This window comes from Gorilla gorilla, chromosome 9, assembly GCF_029281585.2.
Source record: "Gorilla gorilla gorilla isolate KB3781 chromosome 9, NHGRI_mGorGor1-v2.1_pri, whole genome shotgun sequence".
Lineage (NCBI taxonomy): Eukaryota > Metazoa > Chordata > Mammalia > Primates > Hominidae > Gorilla > Gorilla gorilla.
Window position 1 is genome coordinate 10953930 of NC_073233.2, and position 21521 is coordinate 10975450.

General features: G+C 43.0%; 1 protein-coding gene across 1 annotated transcript; it reads right to left on the bottom strand.

Moving 5' to 3' along the window:
• Positions 1 to 1495: 1495 nt before the first annotated feature.
• On the bottom strand, positions 1496 to 11146 carry TRIM68 (tripartite motif containing 68). The gene is made up of 7 exons (XM_004050511.4): positions 10871 to 11146; positions 7906 to 8388; positions 6073 to 6168; positions 4979 to 5239; positions 4491 to 4513; positions 3854 to 3954; positions 1496 to 3652 (listed from the first exon to the last, which is right to left on the bottom strand). Exons 2-7 carry the CDS (start codon positions 8329 to 8331, stop codon positions 3102 to 3104), a joined length of 1458 nt encoding a protein of 485 aa, XP_004050559.1. The 5' UTR covers positions 8332 to 8388; positions 10871 to 11146; the 3' UTR covers positions 1496 to 3101.
• Positions 11147 to 21521: the final 10375 nt, after the last annotated feature.

Genomic DNA, 21521 nt, shown 5'->3' on the forward strand with positions numbered 1-21521 from the left:
TCCATTAAATGAAAGCATATTAGATGCATTAAAGAATCTGATGTAAAGCAACAAAGGTGTAGTCCAGCCTGCACCCCAAACACTAATTTCTTCCCAGCATTTCCATCAGGAAGCTTGCCTTACCAGGTTTGCGTTTCATTCTCATTGGATTTTTCTAAAAGTAGATGGAACCTACTGCTAGTACTCAAGTATTTACTGAACCACATACTTCCCAAAGTGTGCTGATTCCTTTCCATGGCTACCCCGAATGGAAAAACCTGTGCTTCTCACCATACATTCAGATATGGCCCCTGGTCCATCACATGAAGCAATGTGTGCTCTCTTAACTAGTGCCTGGGATGCACAGTAGATCCTTAATGTTTGGATTTTAAGAGATTACAACCAATCCTGATTGAGAAAAATGAAGACTGCCTATCTGTAGGTAGTTTTGAACCCAAGGCTTTGCCCCTATGTCTACCTTTTTTCTTTCTTTGCAGTACCCAGGCATTGTACCCTCTTTGCAGCCTTCTCCCTTAACATTCAGGTATTGCATCCGTCAGTTTCTCTGCAAAACAAGAGTAGGCAAAGCTTGTCCCTGCCTTGCAGTGAAGGCTTGCCCCAAACTGGGGATGCCACCCTAGGCATTGCAGGGAGCAGTGCAGGCACTCCACCTCCACGTGGCCACCTGCCTTCTGCCCTACTAGACCACATATGAAAGGTACAGTAAAAGAAATTATCCATTAAATTCATATTTGAACAGAAGTATAATTAGGTATCCTCTAGTTTTTACTGCCCCTTTTAGATAAAAGCAGGTTATTTTTGTTTTGATTCTAGTCATATGAATGAAAGTTCCCTCACTTAAATATTTAATACACACACACACACACACACACACACACAGAGTACTAGACTAGGGGTACAGTGGTGAACAGACAAATAAGGTCCTTGTTTTCATACGGTTCTCAGAAGGGAAGGTAAACAACTGCTCTGTAGAAAAGGGTTTTCAGGCACTTAGAGCTTCAATCTTCTTGTCTGGTCTTAAAAATCAGACAATCTGTAATAATGTGGCTTGTTTAACCTTACGAGTCTTCTAACAAGTAATCAGAGTACCCAAACAGGCTTATAAATGTAAAAAACAATCAAACTAACCAAAAAGAGTACATTACAAATGAGGCCATTTCATTCCTTCCCTCATTCTAAGTTTGAATGAATTTATCACCTAACAATCCTCCGTTTCTAGGAACCTTCCAAGATTTGTCTTAATAGCAAAAGAACAACATTGATTTTTCCCTTAACCCTTTTGTGCCAATTGTCCACAGACATAACTGAAGTCCTTCCTAGGGACCTACTTCTCAATTACCCCCAGGGAATCCCCTGACAAAGATGCTCCTCTAATGGAGGCAGGCTCAACCCTTGGCCAGCACCAGGGTCTGTGACTCACTAGCTCATTCCCCTCCAAGCAGCTGATGGAAACTTCTCCCCTTCTACTACTAATTCTCAAGAAGCAGTCTGGAAGCATGGTGGACAGAATGCGTTTATTTCTCCAGTTTGGCCTATTTTAACTCCTACATACATGAACAGCCAATACAATTAAAGTAGAAACACAATTTTTAATATTCCTTATCACAGCCATTTGAAGCTCCTTTCTGCCCAAAAGGTCTAGACTGCCAGCAGAGGCCCTGAGACAAAGGCACTGCTATAAGATGCAGACTGTATCATGGCAGAGTGGGAAGGTCACCATGTGCAAAATCCACGGCTTGCCTGCCTCTATGCCTCAGACAGGAACAAATGCATGGGATGGATCTGGGATCTATACAGCAGCTCCATGAGGCAGGACAATCATATGAGGTTTTATGCTGAATTACACCCATTTTCCCAATGAGGACACATAAAACCTCCCAAACACGTGAGAAGTTTCAGACCCAAAGATAATAAATGATGTACAGGCATGTGACCTGCGAAGTGAGTTTGTCAACCTTGTTTCATTTGAGTGTGAAAAATGCTTTATAATTTTGATAATCTTATCTTCAGCAGCTTTGTAAGAAATAACCTGCTCCAGGGGCCGGGCGCAGTGGCTCACGCCTCAATCCCAGCACTGTGGGAGACCGAGGAGGGCGGATCACGAGGTCAGGAGATCGAGACCATCCTGGCTAACACGGTGAAACCCCGTCTCTACTAAAAATACAAAAAAAATGAGCCACGCGTGGTGGCGGGCGCCTGTAATCCCAGCTACTCGGGAGGCTGAGGCAGGAGAATGGCGTGAACCCAGGAGGCAGAGCCTGCAGTGAGCCGAGATCGTGCCATTGCACTCCAGCCTGGGCAACAGAGCGAGACTCTGTCTCAAAAAAAAAGAAATAATGTGCTCCCTTAAGGCCATTTCAGTTTCCTCATTCATAAAGTGAAAATACAAACTAAAGCTCACAGGTTTTCTGATCCTGCCACTTAGAGAAAAAAGGCAAGACTAGGACACTGGTCTCCTGGAGTCCAAGGGACAGTGATTTGCCCAGCTTGTGCTCAGAGAGGGAACAGCAGTGGGGTGGCTTGGCCAGGTCTGTGTCCCCCTGCTGCACTGAATTTCTCTTGCCAGGAGGTCAGAAGGTGAGGGTCACATAAAGGTTGCTTAGTTATAGCAAACCTCAGGGGAAGCACCCTCTGACTGGCCTCAGCACAACAACCAGCTCTGGGTATGCGCAGCATTTTTTTGGCCTATTGGGAAAGCCCATCTAATGGTGTCCTGAAGATTGTATCTACTTCATCATCCTCACTGACTGAACTGTGACACCGGACAGGAATCAGGGAAGAGGGTGGTTGGCTACTACATGGACAAAGTCCTGATCCTTACCCCAACGAGTCACCTTAGAACTGCTCTGATCCTCACCATCAGCCCTGTCATGCTTCCCTCATAGGATGCAATGCTCATTTGACTGGGCCTCTGCTTTTTAAAATAAGTGGTTTCATGACAGACTTCAGCCTGGTAGCAAAGACCAAAGGATCAGACAGAGGAATCCTTGGATACTGGGCTCAGCTCGGTTTCAGCGGATACCTGTCAGTGGCTGGGTCCTCCAAGCCCCATGGGGGCCAGGCCCAATTCCAAGGCCTCTCTGGTTAGGGTGGTAGCTTTCTTAGTCCTCCCCGTCCAGGGAGCAGATGGCCAGAGGAGCAGTGTTGTTGGTTCCAATGCTGTAGCAAGGACTAAAATAGGGCAGGAGGCGCCCAGGGAAGGGATAGCGGGGGAAAGTGAAGATGTGGGAGCCATAGTCAGTCACGTTGTAGAAAGAAATGTCATGGGCCTCATAATCCACGAAGATTCCCACCCGGCGAGGAGGGACCGGCAAGGACAGGAGCGGGTACTCATCGGTGCCTGCTCGGTACTCATTTCCCTTCCTCAGCCTTATCACCCAGAATCCATAGTGGGGGGATAAGTAGACCACCTCCTTCCGGTCTACATTTTGCTTACATACTCCCAGGCCCCACTCAGACCTGTCTCCCACCTCCACCTCCCAGTAGTGCCGGCCTGAGGAGATGCACTGGCTTCCCAGGACGATGTTATAGCGGTAAAATCTCTCAGGATTGTCTGGCAGTTTCTGGTTGGTGTCTCCATAGTGCACACGTTTTCTGTCCTCAGACACGATGAGACGGGAGTAAGCAGTATCTGGATCCAAGCGCACGTCAGCTAGAAAAAAAAGGTCCTGGTTGGTAACAGTGATATAGGGCCAGGGGGCATGGGTGAGGGCCCTCTGATAAATTCAGCCACAGATTTCTCAATGATGAGTGGGTGAGGCTGGATGGAGCACCCAGAGGGCACTGAACCATTTTCTTTCTCTGGGAGGGGTCCCTCCCACTGTCCACTACAGTCTCCCCCAGGATCCATTACCTGCATAGGTCTTCAGGATCTCTCTTAGCCCCAGCACACGGCAATCTGTCTTCAACTCCAGGGAGATTGGTTCTGGCTGCTGCAAGCTCCAAGATTTGCTCCTGGTAGAGGAGGGTGAACCTCAGGGCCAGGAGTCCCGGCTTTGTCACATGGGCCTTATCTTAGTACAGGGAAGAGGGGCTTGCCCAGGGACATAGTGAACCCCAGCAAAGCAGAGACATGATGGTTACGGTTATTTGGCTGAGCCTCAAGCTGTTTGTGTGCAGAGGTGAGAACACCCGCATGCCCATGCTATGGGAAGGGTTGGATGTATATTTGATTCTGGGAGAGGAAGAAGTGCACACATTTTCTGTCGGACATGAAGGAGTCACGGGCAGTCTTTTATCCTCTTTGAGCAATCTACTTGAAACCACATATTTTACAGCTTCACTTGATATACATTTGATCAAGTACAAAGAAGAAAAAGGAAAGATCAATAAAGATTCCTTAGCCATTACCATGTAAGTGGGACGAGACTGTGGACCAGCACCTGCTTTTCTGTGTGCACCGAGTCTGTGCTCCGTCCCTACTTCTGGCTCTAGTTAGGCCTCACTATCCCCTACAGGGCTGCTTAGAGGCTCCAAGGGTGAGAACATACCTGTTTAACACTTCCTGAATATCCTGGAAGGAGGAAAAAAAATGCAGCATCTGAGTATGTGCTATTCCTCAGAGGGAACAGACATCGAACTGGCAGGGAGTTTCTCTAGGGGAAGGGAGACAGATACCAAGAATGGAGAGATGCCATGCAGAGGTAAGGAGAAGCCTATGGAAGGATGGAAGAGCAGGCTGAGCTTTGGCTGAACTGGCCAGCTTCAGGCTCCATCTCAAGACTCTCGGGCTAGAGGAGAGGGCCTGGAATGACGCCAGAGCTGCCTGAGCACTGCCCCACCTATGATGCTACAACAGACCAGGTCATCCACCAGCCAGGGATAGGGAAACAGCAGGTATTAGCTGGGGAAACACAGGATCCATGACCAGCTGGCAGAGGGCTGGCAGTCCCTACTGAAGGGTAACTGATGCTCTCTCCTGGAGTCTCAGTCTATCTTCAGCTGTCACTCAGGGTTACCAGGAAAACCTACTACTCACCTGCAACATCCAGCGGACAGGCCTCTGCGACCTCTCTTTCAACTCTGCAATCATCCTCCACAGGACCTGGCTCTGCTGGATGAGCTCGCTATGGTTCAACTCCAGTTTCTGCATGGTCTCCGCTGCCTCCCGCTGTAGGCTGGCCAGAGCTGCTGCTACCTCTGCCCCCAGCTGCCGATGTGGTGGCTGCTTTTTCTCTAGTAATCGCTGGTATTTTTCAAACTCCCATACAATACTCTGTTTTCGGGTTTCCACCTGTATCTGTGGAGCCAAGATGGAAATCAGCACTGATACTTTCAGTCGCCCAGTATCAAGCATACTGACATATGCATACACACATACTCTGCAATGGTACCAACCACATGACAGGCTATGCAGAGGCAAAGATAAAGGATACTATTTTTTCTAGCTTCCTGTTCCCCCAGCTCCACCACATGCTTCTAGGTCTCTATTGTCACTCTTATTGACTCCAGTAGGGTCCAGGATATTATCTTAATACTACATGCTCTAGACTATTTTCCATTTTCAGAATAATGACAAGATGTGTTACATTTAAGTCTCTAAGGCAGTGTAACTTAACTACACTGTTAGGTGGTTCATTTTCATGTTGATATTATATCTGTTCAACATGCTGTTTTAGATTGGTTCAGTGTTACTTTCTGTTGATCAAAAGTTCTAGTAGTTTGATACTTACTGGCCTCAAATTTATTTCAGAGGTGATTTTACAATATTTTAATAACCAGACTCTTAGCAAATATGCTCTAACTTGGGAAAATGAAAGAGAAACTCTGCTTTACTAAGCATGACATAAGCCATGCCACTGTGAGCTGACACACGTGAGCATGTGCTTTTCCTTTCTCATATATGAGGATACAAGACCAGAGGTTATCCCTACATCCCCACGGAGAAACTGGAATTAAGAGGTGACGTGGCCTACCTAAGGCCTGGGACAGAGAAAGCAGGGATTAGAACCCTAGGCTCTGTGATTTCAAGCCTCACATTCTGCCTCACAGAGATGAGAATGCTACCCTAGGCCAGCTCCAGGACCACACAGGACGACTGACACAAACTCCTTTCCCCACGAGGCAACCTGCCTTCCAGGTGGCAGTTCGTTTCCTTTCACCAACTTCAAGCTTCCAGGCCTCTTCTTGCTCTTTCTTCAGATGTTCGAGGGCCTCATGAAGTTCCCACTGCAAGAGACAAAACCCTCATGAGGCCACCTCTGGCAGCCTAGGCTTCCTAGCATTGGGAGGCTATGGGAGAACCAGAGTCCTTCAGGCAACCGGCCACAGTGAAGGCTGTGGGGAAAGGGAATGCCACAGAGGAAGCAGACTCTGCCCAGATGACATCCGAGGTAGCTCTCTGGGCTGAGAATCACTTCAACTCCCACAGTCTCTAAATGTCTGTAAACTGGAAGAAAAGGTCCATTTCCAACCTCTCCAGAAAAGTACCTTGGACTTTCCTTTCCATGCCAATTTTTATCCTTATCTTATTTATTTTTATCTTACTGTCTGCCAGAACCTTGTTACTCCAAATGTGGTTCAAGCGGATCAGCAGCATCCACATCACCTAGGAGCTTGTTAGAAATGCAGAATCTTGGCCTTACTTTAGACCTACCAAATGAGAATCTCAATTTTAGCTGGATCTCCCAGGTGGTTCATATGCTTATTAAGGGTAAGAAGCACTTTCCTAGAATAGTAATGCAAGGGATTTCTACTGAAAAGCATAAACTGTGCAGAAACACCATTTAATTCTATTTTAACAAAATAGCAACTATTTTGTTAAAATTTATCAAGTGTCAGGTATATTTTAAGCTCTAAATATGCATGTGATACTTACAACATCCTCTGAGGCTGGTATTAACCTTATTTTATAGACAAGAAAACTGAGGCTTAGAGGGTGACCTACCCAAAGTCATTCAGGTAATAAATGGTTGGGCTGGGATTAGATCCAGCCCTTTACCCCTATGTTATACTATCTCCCTTTTCTAATAGTCTCAAAAACAGAATGAGTTAGTAAATACTTTTCATATTTTAGAAATCCCTCCCATATAGGAAAAAAGCTAATTCAGGGGATTTGTCTTACACTCTCACCTTCCTATTTCAACTCCAAAAAAGAGAGTTGAGACCAATGCTGGATCACTGGATCACAGAATCACTGAGATAATGGTTCTGATAAAGATGTCATTATGGGCATCTGATGAAAGAGTAAAGAGAAGCCCAGAAGCTGGAAGTTGATGAGGTTAGCTACAAAAAAGGAGTCCCAGGTTTGTCAGAGATGACTTGTCAAACAAACAAACTTGGGAGAGGTGAAAGAGCAAGAAGACTTGAGTCACAGCCTCTGATCTTTCTTTCACTAACTGGACCTGAAGTCAGAAAGGACCTGAGAAGATTATATTAGATGACCTCTCTCAGTCTTGTGACTCACCCATAGTTCTTTCCACCTCTAAAATAAATTGCCATGTTTTCAACTTTCTAAGCCTCACTTTTGTCTATAAAATGAAGGAGTGAAGTGATCCATTCAATGCCAAATGATTACTTGCAGCACTGCTAGGAGGAGTTTGCAGGTCAGGTGTAGCCTTGACCATCTATATAAGAGCCTCATGCCTAAACTCATCCAAGGCATCCAGAATCTCAGTTAAAACCCAAACTGTTTTCCTTCACATTCTCAGTACTGAAATCAGCCTTGGGTTAGGAATTGAGCCCTGTTAGGATGTAGGTGTAGAGGAAGTGGGAGAGCAGGAAATCAAGGAAGGTCATGAATACAAGGAAACGTACAGCTCTCTGTATCAGATTCCAGGGATCTGTGGGTGTCAGGAACCAAAGGAGTTAGCTCTCAGTCTGTGGTGCTGGTGGTCAAGCCCTTGATCTAGAAACAGCCAACTTGGGGCCGGGGTTAGACTGGAGCGGCCAGCTTCCATCTCTCACCTTGTACTCCCAGGCAACATCCTCCATTGGCACAACACTGTGGGCCTCATGCTCTGGGGACTGGCTGCAGGCCTCACACATTATCAGGACATCCTCTTTGCAGAACATCTTCAGCTTTTCCCCATGGCGCTCACACAGGTCACCCTTCAGCCCCATTCCTGGATGTAGCCTTAGCAGACGGACTTTTTCTACAACATTGGCCAGCTGCCAATTAGGCCGCAGGTTCCTTGGCTGGACAGGAGCTCGACAGAGGGGACAGGTGTAACCCCAGTTCTGGGATTCTCCTGGGATCTCCCAGAGTCCAGAGAGACAGCTGTGGCAGAAGCTGTGGCCACAGTCAATGCTCATGGGCTCCCTCAGGAAGGTCATACAGATGGGACAGGCCACTTCTTCCACAATGGCTTCCACCAAGGCTGTGGGATCCATGGTTCCTTCTCACACCCTCCTCAGAACATGAATGAAACCAGGGAGAAGTAGTAAAGGCTGAGAAGAAGAAAAGAAAGACAAATAAGAGAAAAAGGTAACAGAGGAACAGAGAGATCAGTAACAGGAATAATTAATTTCTGGGGGAAAACCACCTTCCTTTTGACCCTTTACTGACCTTCTTTAATAAGCATTGGCCTTTCCAACTGAAGGGTGCATGGTCTGAACGGGCCACATTACTCATACCATGAAGGGGATAATGGGGATGCCTAAGTGAGTGAATATTGGGAGTCCTCGGTTTTCATTCACTTGGTCAACTCTGATTTTCCTCTGGGTTTGCTCTACTTGACCATTACCACTCCAATCATGCTCTACAGATCAGGATTATTTCTCTTAAACTTGGGTAAGTTCACATAAAATGTGGTATTTCAGTATCTGAAGTAAGGCCATAAATACCTCCAGCCTCACTCTCTGGTATGTTTATATTTACATTAATATAATTCAAAGTGTCAAAAGGTAGTATGCCAGAAGCCCATTGCCTACAAGCTCAATTTGTTTTTTTGTGTTGCATACTAAAATGCAAAAACTGTAAAGGAAACAGCAGTTCTTTTCCTGCGCCTTTTAAACCCCTGCCCACTGCTACAGCACTAACGTACTTATTATTCACCAAGATGTCAAGGTAGTCTTCTGAGCTTTTAGTGATATGTTAGAAGCAGAGATGAAATAACATCCCTTGGAGATTAAAACAAAGATCATTTGATGATCATCACACCCATATTGATGAAATCACTACACCAGCAAGAAATCTGAGATTTTTGCCAGGGCCACATATGGGCATGGAACTCGGTCAATGGCAGGCTCTTGGCTCAGTTGGCAATATTTATTCATTCACTTTGCTAGTTTGTGTTACCAGCTAGAATCTATACAAGGAAGGGCCATGTTGATCCTAGTTCCTGTTGTATCCTCAGCACCTAAACAGCACCTGCAATGCAGATATTGCTGAGTAAATATTTGTTGAATGAATTAACCAGCTAGACATAGGAGATAGTTCCTAAACCCAAAATCCTTTTAGCATTTGTGAGGTAAATTGAGAGCATACATTAATAATAAAAGCAAGCACTCTTTGAGCAGTTATATGATGTGCCAGGCCCTGTTCTGAGCACTTTACATGAATTAAGTTGGTTTATTTCACAACCCTAGGCAGAGGCCATTACTGTTCTCATTTTACAGATGTTTGGCTTGGGGCTCTGCCATCTATCTTGGGCAAATTTCTTAACCTCTTTAGCTTTAAGGTATAATACAAATTCAAGAGGAGAGAAAAATCACTGTGGTTTAGTGCAGTCCAGTAGCAGGAAGCAGGAAGCAGGGCAGTAAATCTTGCAGGACTCTCTGATATGCCATTGGCAGGGCATGCCTTCTCACTAGACTCCCTGCCTCCTGCTTTTCTTCCTCCCACTATCACTACCAAACTGTGGGATCCAGTATCCTAAAACCTCATTTTGGTAAATCACTAACTTACTAAATAATCTATCCTGGCTCCCGGTTAACAAGATCTCTCCTTGAAACAGCACCTGTGCCCAGCTAGGCAAAGGAATAAACTTCCACACACTCCTGCAAACCCCTCGTCCATTCAATCTACCTGACTTGGGTGCCTGCTATTCTCCCAGCTGAAAATGACTTCTACATGATCCTGCTTTTGACGTCATTTGCCATGTATTCGTCTATTGTCTTACTTCCCATACTAGAACTTTTTCATGTGGATAGGGTCATTGTCTGTTTTGTTCATTTCTATTTCCCCAGTGCCAAGAACAGTGCCTCAAATACTTGTTGAATACGTGAAAACTAAATGTAAATGTTGAGTTCCAACCGACAGTAGATTGAAAGTGGAGGATGTGTTAATATCCTTAGCTAAGTCAGTAGAGACATTGAGAGACACCATCTAAAGTCAATAAAACAATAAATGGAAGTTGATACCTATTATTTAAAGCTACAAATGGAAGACCTAAAATAGCGATGGAAAATTGACAAGATTGTGGCAGTAAGAAAGTAAGGCAAAGAAATATCAAAATGCTAAATCCAGAAATACAGTGGAACGCATATGATTTTGATTTAGGGTGCTAAAAACATCTAAATGGGGACAAACTAAAAGTGGCAGCCTCTGCAAAGATCTGGGGATGGGTAGTTACTGCTCTTCAAAATAAGACCTGCTTTAATGTTTGACTTTTTATTATACATGAATTACTTTGAGAAAATTCAAATAATTAAACGTTCGGTTGCTTTGACTGTGCCTTCCGCAGGGTACAGCGAGAGTCTGAGAAGGGCATTGGAGAAGGGGGCGGGGCCTGGAAGACTTCCAGTTAGGACCCCAGCGGGAAGGGAGTCGAGGGGCGGGCGGTAACCTCCGGAGTCAGGGAGCAGCTGGGGGACAGTAAGCTCCTGGCCTGGCCACAGGGCGCTGGGCAGGTCCCCAGGGCAGCGGGCGGGTGGGGGTAACGTGAGCGTGCGGGATCTGACTTCAGAAAAGGCAGAGTTATCTACCCACCTCCCTCCTCGGCCCGGACTGGCGCTTCGCGGCGGAAACTCAAAGTGAAGAAGCCTGGTTCCGCAGCGTCCAATGGCCCAGCGTCAGAAGCTGCCGTTCCCGGCAGCTCAGCACTTAGGGCCAGAGAGCGGCAGAGGCCCAGAACCCAAAGCCCGGCAGCGCAGGCCCAGTAGCCCGCAGCTCCCAGGATACTACACCCGGCTCTAGGCCCCGCTCGCGGGACGGCAGCCAATGAGCGGTCGGCTGGGCCCAGGTTGGCTTCGCCCAGGGGGCGGTGTGTTTGTGGGGGCAGCCAATCACAGGCAGGGACCAGGGTACCCCTAGCCAATTGGTGATGAGACGGGGGTTTCGGCGCTTCTAGGCATGTCAATGTTTTTTCTCTACTTCCTGGGTTTTTCTGGTGCCTTCACCCACTCAGATTCCCTTAAACTGTAGAGGGTTCTAGGAGTTAGTTCTAGGATAGGTCAAAGGATTGAGGCTCCCAAATGATGCCGCTCAGGCACTGCATTAAGAGAGGCTCAGGTGGCTATTCATTTGCCAGTTTGACTTGTTAAACTCAGAAGCCTGAGATTGGCCAAGTCTGGTTCTGTGACCCATCTTAGCAAAGGGTTGGGCGCACATATGGTGTGGACTCTGCTGTTCCTGGCAAGATTCGCGACCTCTCATGGTTCCAGGCTTTAAATACTGGGTTCTTAAACAAAACAAAACAAAACAAAACCCTCTCTTTTTTCTTTTTTACTTCAGCAACCAGCTTGTCATCACTATTGCCACAGTCCACTTTTAAACAGAAAAACAGACAACAGAGACCGGGAGTTGATGGAGAAATGGAAACCCCGGTCAAAAATTGTCATTAAAAAAGGAAAAAAAAATTAAACAACTGGTATCCCTTCCTCACCCAAACACATAGACACATGCACGCACGCACAAAAACTGTTACTTAAGACAGTGATATGGGTTTTTCTTTGTACTCCCAGGGCCTTGTCCTTCTCTTGACACTTAGGTTTTAATAAGCAAGTGAAGGCACCTCCTATCCGCATAGAAAATAACCAGGAAATCTTCCAACTGAAGCTCGGTTCCAAATTATATAATATCTTAATTGTTAGGACAGATACTCCAGAATGCTCATGCCAGTGTCTGAGCCCAGGCCATGGTTAAAATTCTGAAGGGTGAGGCCCAGAAATTTCCTGCAACAAATAGGCCTATGAGAAAAAACAAAAGTATCTTAGGTCTGAGCTGTACCCTCTGTCTCACCCAGTTTTGGAGAAATGGCTGCTCTAATAGAATAATGAATGGATTAATTGAAATAAGCCATTTTAAACATTTATTTAACATCAATTTTCTTGACAATATTTTACTGGGTGCTGGGATTACAACTATGGGACATATAGTCTCTGCCTTTAAGGAGCTGAAGGTCAAGTTGGTTGTACTGCTCTGGAATCTCTGCGAAGTTAAAACAGTTAATGGGGAGATCATTTTCATGTGTAAGGTGCAATTTGTAACTATGACGGACTGTCAAGAACCCTGGCAATCAGGGTAGCTGGGGGTGGGGGCTTGTGTTCATGTGGGGAAGGCTGGAGAGAGGGCTTTTGAAGACAGACCAGTTTACTTCCAAGGCATAGAAGCTTTCCTTTACAGATGTCTTCAGAATGTTTTGTTTGTTTGTTTATTTGTTTGCTGTGAGACAGGTGTGTCCAGGTGAGGCTCTGTCGTGGACAAATTCCACAGCTGTAGCTGCAGACTCCAACCCTCTGCCCTGAATCCAGGATAGACCAGGACAACAAGATGAGTGGCTAACTGTAGGATGGTGCCCATCTGTGCTCTAGGGGAGGAGTAGCATCAAAGGAGAAGCAAGAACTGAGAACTGTTTGGGACACTGAAGAAGTAGGACTAAGGAAGAGTTAGGGGGTTAGTACAAATCTGAGGCCTGGTTTTCTGGAAAGAGACCAGAGACTGACCATATTGCATGTCATACAACATGCTTGCTTAGAGACCCCTAATTTATTTTCTTCTCTTACTCTTTCTGAGGAAGCATGAGCCACACCCTCAATTAGTTTTGTATAATCTTAGGCTTGATGAGAATATAATCTTAGGCTTGAAGGCTTTAAAGGGGAAGAAATAGCTGTCTGTGTTAGTGGCGTGTCAGTCAGCAGGAGAACCTGCTAGGGGTGGAAGGACGAGGGTAGGAGTACAGCCTAGACCATGAGTAGATACCCCGCTCCACCTTGAAAGTCTCCTACTGGACCTCTTATGATGGAGTTAATACCTCCTGTTTCCTCTATTCCAGATTGTGTTCAGTTTCCAGAAGGCAAAACTGACATCTCCCAGGAGTCCAAGTAGGAGATTAGGGCCTCCCGTCCCTATCTACTCAGTGCTAGCCTTGGCTAAGAGAGAGGATATTCCTGCCTAGAGGGGAAAATCTGCAGGACTTTGTTACCACTTTCACTTTGGCAGAGGAAGGAGGTCAGGGATGGAAGGGGAAGTGAGTCTAGAAATTAAAACATAGAATTCTGTCTACAGGTGGTGGAGAGCCTTTCTGAAAGTGCTTCTGGGTTGAGGCTGTCACCTAGATTGTATATTAGAGTTTAAGTGTTCCAAAAAATTGAGAAGCAGGAAGTAGAAAAGAGAGAACAATTTCAGAAGCAGACGAAAGGAACAGTAAAAGGAAGATCTAGCAAGGATGTGGTGGGGCAGTTTCAGTGTGAGATGCCATGGACAGGAAAATGGCAGCATATGTGTGTGTGTGTGTGTGTGTGTGTGTGTGTGTGTGCATGAGACAGAGAGACATAAATAACTAAATAAAAAGGTGTATATCAGAATATAGATGTATATTACAATAGCAATTGTTAATAGTGACACACAACTAACAGTAAGACTTTTGTACAGTGGGAAGCAGAACAAGCCAAATACTGTTATTAGTTTTGATATCAGAGTTGCATTAGATTAAAACAAGAAGAAGTAGCTTTATATGTCCTTGTATTTGATGTCTAATTCAAGTTCTTTAAATGTCGAATCTGTTTCAGTAAGTTACTATTCTCAAAGTATCAGTGTCTCCATGGTTATGAACAATTACACAAATAATTATTTTTATTTTTATTTGTCATTACTTTGAGTTTTTTTCTTGATTCTAATCCCTGATATTATATATTTACCACTACTTTATGTTTTTTTTTTCTGAGTGACATATCTTTCTTTCCAAAGATCTGTCTAGTTGATTGTTCCTTTCAAAGAACCTGTTAATTTGTTATTTCAATTTTTTTCTGATTTTATCTTTATTATTTTTTCTTGATTTATTTTACTTATATTTATTGTCTTATTTTTCTTGCTTCTTGCATTGACTGAGGAGTGTAAAGTTTTCCCTAAATATAAGTCAGGCTATATACTATAAATCATCTTGGTGCTTTTGTTATCATTTGTTATTAAATACATTATTGAGCACAGTTTCAAATTTGCTTTTCTCTTGAAATTACTTAATTAAATTGAAATTCTATATATATATATATATATATATAATTTATTTAGGTTTGTTAGCATTTTATAACCACAATGCAATAAGAGTTTAAAAAATGCCATTATAACTTATCATTTGGGAAACTGTTTTGTGGCCAACTATATAATTGCATTATATAATTGTTCAGAAGGTACTGGAAGAGAAGGCATATTCTCTATAGTGGAAAATGCTAAATTATATAGTCTTCTTATCAGAGTGTAAAATGTTTTTTGTAGGGATTTGGCCTAACTCATTGCCACATGAATAGCAGACAACTGAGGGAAGAGCCAGTCAATCAAAATGCCTACTAAAAACAAGAGTTGAAAATGCCAGAAACCTATTTTAAGCATAAAAAGGACTTATTAAAGAACATTTGGTAGTCCATTGATGATGTATGCAGGAACATCATCAAATTACCCCATAGGTCCACTCTGATGGAACTATCACTACTGGCTCCGTTGAGCATAGTCAACTAGGACCTCACTCCTAAACCTGGGTGCAGAGACTGACACTAGAATCTCTGCCTCTGATATCTCTGGAAGATTTACTCTTCTGTCAGCACTCTTCACCAGAATGATTCAATGTGGCATTTTGCTTTTATTTTCCTAGCTTCTGAATTGGCTTCCTGGAGGTGTGCATGATTGACAGCACTTAGACAAAATGCCTTCTCCCATGGTGGGTGATTATTCCCATCTATTTTCTCCCTTTTTGTGAGGGGGACATACAATCTCATCCATTGCCTCATGACGCACAGTGCTTCCCGATAGCTGGAGAATGCCTCATGACTCACAGTGCTTCCCGATAGCTGGAGAATGCTTTCTAGGACATTATGAGACTTGGCTATATGACCATCTTGGGTCGTTGAAATAGGAATGGAGGGAAGTGTTTCAGTTCCATACAGAAGCTCTAAGAGACATTGCATGTTTGTACCACCTTTTGTTGTTTTCTCATTGTCACAATAAAGGCATATCACAAAGAGGGGCTCCTGCTTCAGCTTGAGTCCTGGATGCAAAGACATGTGGACTGGGATCCTAGCAACCTATCTGCAGCCAAGGACATGAGGTGTGAGTGAAAACATTTGTTGTATGCCCCTGAGATTTTGGAGTTTCTGTCATGGTATGAAAGCTGATTAATTAGGTAGGAAGGTGACTTCTATGGCTTTTCTTGGGGGAGAAGTAGACGCCCCAAGAAAAGGAAAATTGGTCAAACATAGGAAGAGCACTCAAGTGCCAGCTACAGTGAATGACAAATACCCACCACAAGCACAAGCTCTACATTCACAAAAACTTGGAAAACACAAGTAAGTCCTCAGAACAAAACGTGGCTACCACATAGTGTAATAGCTCATTCCCTAGTCAAAGAGAAATTTAGATCCACATTGCCATCACTGGCCACAGTCCTTAAAGAGAATTACAATGCTCTCTGGGGAGAGACCAGAAAGGAAACACAAGGGGAAAAAACAGGATTGATGGTTTCAGGTTTTCAGAACTGTTTTATTTGTCAGTTGGTGTCTATCGTTTGGTGTCTAGAGCCCGGAAATTAACTCAGGATATACCTAATGTTAAATGACGAGTTAATGGGTGCAGCACACCAACATGGCACATGTATACATATGTAACAAACCTGCACATTGTGCACATGTACCCTAAAACTTAAAGTGTAATAATAATAAAATTAAAAATAAATAAATAAATACATAAAAAGAAGTTAAGAGTGAAACTATGATTTCCTTACAATGTGAGAAAAAAATCCACCTATTTAAATAATTTTTTATTTGAAGGAAATGGTATATGAAACACTTCTGTTTTCTCAAATTAAAATTTGCAATATGCCATTCTTCCCTTAAGTATTATGCATATTACAAAACCTCCACACTTCCTTTTCCATCTCCTCTTTGTCCACTTTGTTCCAAGCACCCCAGTGCAGCATTGAGAGTATTCTTTAGGGAGAAACAGCTACATTCTTTTGGGCAGTGTCTTGGTCAATTTATGCTGTTATAACAAAATAACTGAGACTGAGTAATTGATAAAGAATAGAAATGTATTTCTCACAGTTCTGGAGACTGGGAAGCCTAAGACCAAGTCACTGGCAGGTTAGGTGTCTGGTGAGGGCCTGGTACCTGCTTCCAAGATGGGACCTTAAACTCTGTGCCCTACAGAGAGGATGAATGCTGTGTCTTCGTCTTCACATGGCAGAAAATGCAGAAGGGCAAGAGGGCTTAATGCATCCCTTCCAGCCCTTTTATAAGCTTGCTAATCGCATTCATGAGGGCAGAGCCCTCCTGGCTTAATCACTTCCTAAAGGCTCTATTACTTAATACTATCACACTAAGTTCCAATATATAAAGTTTAGAGGGACAAATATATTCACACCATATCAAACAAGATGCATTCCATTGAGCAAAAATACATTTCAAAAAAAGTTTAAGGCCTGACATTTTCCACAGTTCTTAGTACCTCTCTTTTCTTTGTATTTCATGGCATCTATCACAAATTTCTAAGGACTCTTTAGCTCTTCACCAAAGTGCCTTCTTCCTGTGCTGGATTTCCTTAGGTCTGTGAGTCTGGCTGTCCACGGGAGGTTTACTATTGCTGGCCACGTTCATGAGAGCTATAAAATCATGATCATCTGGTTCCTGAACCTAAGCTTCTGTTTTATTCCAGAGCCCAAGCCTTCAGAGACCCAGAGACCTATTCTTGGATATATACATCTTCCCAGATTTTTGCTTCTCCTCACTTAGACTTTACATTCTCTAGAATTTCTATAAATGTTGTTACCTCTTTTACTAAGTAGTAAACTATGACTTTAACTTCCTTTAATACTCTATTTCCCTCTTTTTTTTCCTGTCAGTACAAGTAGGTCCATCATTTTTTTGTAAACGCATTAGCTCCATTTTTCTGTACCACTTATAATAGCCACATATTTGCTAGATCAGAATGTCTTCTGATCTAGCAGAAGACACCTAATTTTCTTTTTCAACTCACCCTAATTTTATTTTTCAACTCAACTCCTAAGGAAATTTTTTTCCTTCAATTTCTGATACACTCTTAATTTGTTTCCACTTCTAAAGCTAAAACTGTCTTGTAGATACCTCTGTAACTCTTCATCAAGGCACTCTGTCATTCTTTTATCTGTTGACTAAAATGATGCATCTGACACTGCTATTTCCATGCCAGTCTGATTAAGAAAGCAATGCCATTCTTGTTATAGGTTTCCTTTCATTATTTATTGGCCTTAGGATTTGTGATTATTTTATTCCCGCCTCCTGTCCCCCTGCCTCCCACATTGGTTGAAAATGAAACTTCTTCTTTATCTGCTTATGATGATATTTGCTGTGCTTGGACCCATGTTCCAGAGCTCTTAAATCTACAACTTTGATCAAAGTTTAACCAATAAATGAACTGAGATAATTTGCCAAATGTAGTTGGTTCCCAGGGAAAGACTATAGATAAGACATGCAGTTTACTGAAAGTTAGTCATCTCTCGATTATGATACAGTTTAAAACAGAATTTAAAAAATCCAGAGAAACATATATAATACAGTTGACTAATTCATGGCTGTAACAACCCAAAGGCCTAAAATATTCTTTATAGATCTGTACTTACTTTGAATTTAATTCACTCCAGCCCAGGTAGAATTATTGCACTCTTACCATTTGACTTAAGGAAGAAGACTTTCCTGCCCTGTAAGGTGAATCCCTGGCTCTACAAATCAAGATCTTGCTATTGTGCATGCAAAACCATTTGCGCTTGGATGCCTAAAAAAGAGGGAGTCCTTCCCCAGTTCAGCACCTTCAATTGCTCCTATGGTACTTTGCTTCCCAATGACAGAACCTGGTCTAGTTTCTCCCTCATCTGCTAACTAGGCAACATGCTATTGGTCATCTTAACGAGAATAACTTGACAAAATGGAAGTGTATTATTTGGTTCAGAGTGGTTGTAAAAGGTCATAGAGATAAAGGTAGCAGATAGACAGGTACTCTGATTTTGCTAAGGGGACAGATTTAGTGAAGAACAAGAGGCTAAAGATACAAATGAGATGTATATTGAGGGGATGGGGTCCTAGAAGATATGGGAGGGCATGGTGTTCAGAGAACAGGTGGAGAAGTTATCTTGGACAGGAGAGATACCCGACTCTATATACAGAAAAAAAGACAAGAATGGGCGTAGATATGTTTATAGATGGGGGGATCATCTATAAACCTAAGATTCTCGATTTCTCCATAAATAAGATGTATACCAGATGTTGTTGGTGCCATGTCTTACTGCAAGCCTGTGTCTCTTATCTGAAAGTTTTCCCTTGTGTGGCAAACCAGGAATGCCAGGGAGTTAATAGTCCTGGAGCATCCCTTAGCCAGTGAAAATGGAAGTTGGAGGATCATTACTCAACTTCCTTACTCCTTGGGTGGTATAACTGAGGTATGTTCTACTCCCTCCTAGAAATCTCTAATGGAACTGAGTTCTAGTTGCTCATAGTGGTAACCTACTTGAAGATGTTCACTTTCTTACTCCTCATGTAGTACAACTCTCAGGTATGTTTTACTTCCTCCAAGAGATCTTTAAAGGAATTGAGAGACAGTTGCCCATGGGGATAAACTGACTCCTTTATTGGTTCCCTTCCCTTCCCCTCCCTCCCCCTCCCTTCCCCCTCCCCTCCCCTCTCCTCCCCTCCCTTCTCCTTTCCTTTCCTGTCTTTTCCTTCTTCCTAACTCCCCAACTATTTCATCTTGCAGTCATGTCCCAAATAAACTACTTGAACTAAAATCCATATCTCAGTTGTGTTTCTGGGCATCCAACCTATGATAACTCAGATTACCTGCTAAGTAAATTCTCAAACAACTTCTCCATCCACTTTACTCTCTTTCATACTATTGAGTTTTTAGACACCGGAAGGTCTATTTTTTTTTTTTTTTGGTATTGAGGGTTACTTGTTTTGAGGCCTTTGCCAATAGCTTAATAAATAGCTTAAATTGGTACTTCCCTGACACTATTACTGTAATTTGGGATAAGGGGTGGTTATGAAACACAGACCCAGATGACCAATACTCCTCTGGACATGGATAATTATCACATATATCCAGGAACATAATTCGATTTTTTAAAAATATGTAGAATATCTAATCTTTGAATTATATATAAACAGCACTCAAAAGATCACTATTATTATTGATTTTGTGCTAGTAAATTTACATGCATTTCAATTTTTACAACATCTCTATGAGGATTTGCCATATTCATCATACAGATGAAGATTCTAACTTATCTACCTGAGAGCCCAAGTTGCGATCTGAACCCTGGTGTGTATGAAAATCCTTTTTTAATTCAACTCTATCGATGTAGCATCCCTGAGTTTGGGAACATTTTATTTTTGAATATTGTGGCTGAGTGCCCTTCCCACAGAGCTATGAACCTTTAGCATGGCATATTAGTCCGTTCTTGCATTGCTATAAAGAAATACCTGAGACTGGGTAATTTATAAAGAAAAGAGATTTAATTGGCTAATGGTTCTTCAGGCTGTACAGGAAGCATGGTGTCTTCTGGGGAAGACTTAGGAAACTTCGACTCATGGTGGAAGGCAAAGCGGGAGCAGGCATCTTACATGGCTGAAACAGGAGGAAGTGGGGGGAAGGTGTTACACACTTTTAAACAACCAGCTCTTATGTGAGAACTTACTCACTATCATGGGAACAGCACCAATGGGGAAATCTGCCTCCATGATCCAGTCAACTTCCACCAGGCCCCAAGTCCAACACTGGATTGGAGATGACAATTCAATCCAAATCATATCACACCATATAACATGGGTAATAATATTTTGGTTGAGAAGACATATACATGTGCACACTCACACATACTCATATACACATATAGGTACAGTATATTGTGTGTGCATAAGTATATGTACATATACACACAGTATATTGCATATGCATAAATATATGTATACAAGTATACATTTAAAATATACCACACTATTATTTACAACAATTTCATCCAATTTGTCTTTATCAATCCTTTGCTTATTCATAGGTTCATAGACTGGGCAACCCTGAGTAGTGGAGAGATCACCAGCCATGTTTCAGGTTGTACGTAAGTTACCTGATTTCTCCCTTTAGGCCTGTTTCCTGTCTTTAAATTAGGTTTAATAATACTTAGCTCATAAAATTGGTGTTTGCACTAAATAATGATGTATCTACCACACCTACTAATGTATCTACCATGTCTAACAGTGTTTTGCACAGTCACACATGGGAACTATAAAGGAAGGAAAAACTACTTGATGCTGTATGGTACGGGACTGGAAACACCTCCCCATGCTGGAAATCTGGCACTGATTCAAAGTTTGTGATGACTACACCTGTGCAGTTTAAACTCGATGGCAGGTATTGATCATCACCATGTCATCAGCACCAGGATTGTGCCTGACATGTATTAGGTGCTGAATACATTTCTGCTGAATGACTAGAACAAATTGCTGTGGAAACTGAGTGGAGTATTAAAAAGGCCTGCTAGGAAAGGACTCACTGCCTGGACCTCATCCTACAATCTGATCTCACAGCAACAGAAAATGGAAATGCTGCCATAGGATAGGGAAGAGTAGTGTTTGCTTCCACTTTGAATCTTCATAGAGGCCAGCCCAACCATAAGTAATTGTTGAGGACCAGACCCTGGCACCCAAATGTGCTTTGAGGACTTTTCTGCCTATCCCTGGGAAAACGTTTTTTTGAGTAGTCAGTCGAAAACAGGAACAAGGACCATCCCAGCCATTTGGAGATGAGCAGAGACTCTTGCAGTCCCTCTGTATTGAGAAAAGAAGGATAGGGCAGGGTGCAGTTTCTGAGGCTCAGTTTTTCCTGACATCTCCTTGGCTTCCTGGAAAGGGACAGCCAAAAGGAAATGGGTATTACATGTTCTCTGAAGCTTCCCTCTGCCTACACATGGTCTTTGGAGTTGCACGTGGGCGACTCTATCTTACACCGCCTTCCCCAATCTGCAAAGATGTGAGATGAAGGGCACAATTGATACACAGTGTAAACAGTACTAATGCAGCCCTAATTCCATGGGGAGATAGCCATAGTTAGATTTGATTAAAAAAAAAAAGCATTCCTGGTAGAATGTACATCACATGCAAAGACACAAAGGCACAATAGAACATCGCACAAC

Bases quoted from the DNA above. Each gene is read 5' to 3' on its own strand.
- TRIM68 (XM_004050511.4), bottom strand. From the start codon at position 8,331: ATGGATCCCACAGCCTTGGTGGAAGCCATTGTGGAAGAAGTGGCCTGT. The intron at 5,240-6,072 runs GCAGGTTGCCTC...TTGGCTCCACAG, and splicing joins AACGAACTGCCACCTGGAAG to ATACAGGTGGAAACCCGAAA. The intron at 3,955-4,490 runs GTATGTTCTCAC...CTCCTCTACCAG, and splicing joins ATTCAGGAAGTGTTAAACAG to GAGCAAATCTTGGAGCTTGC.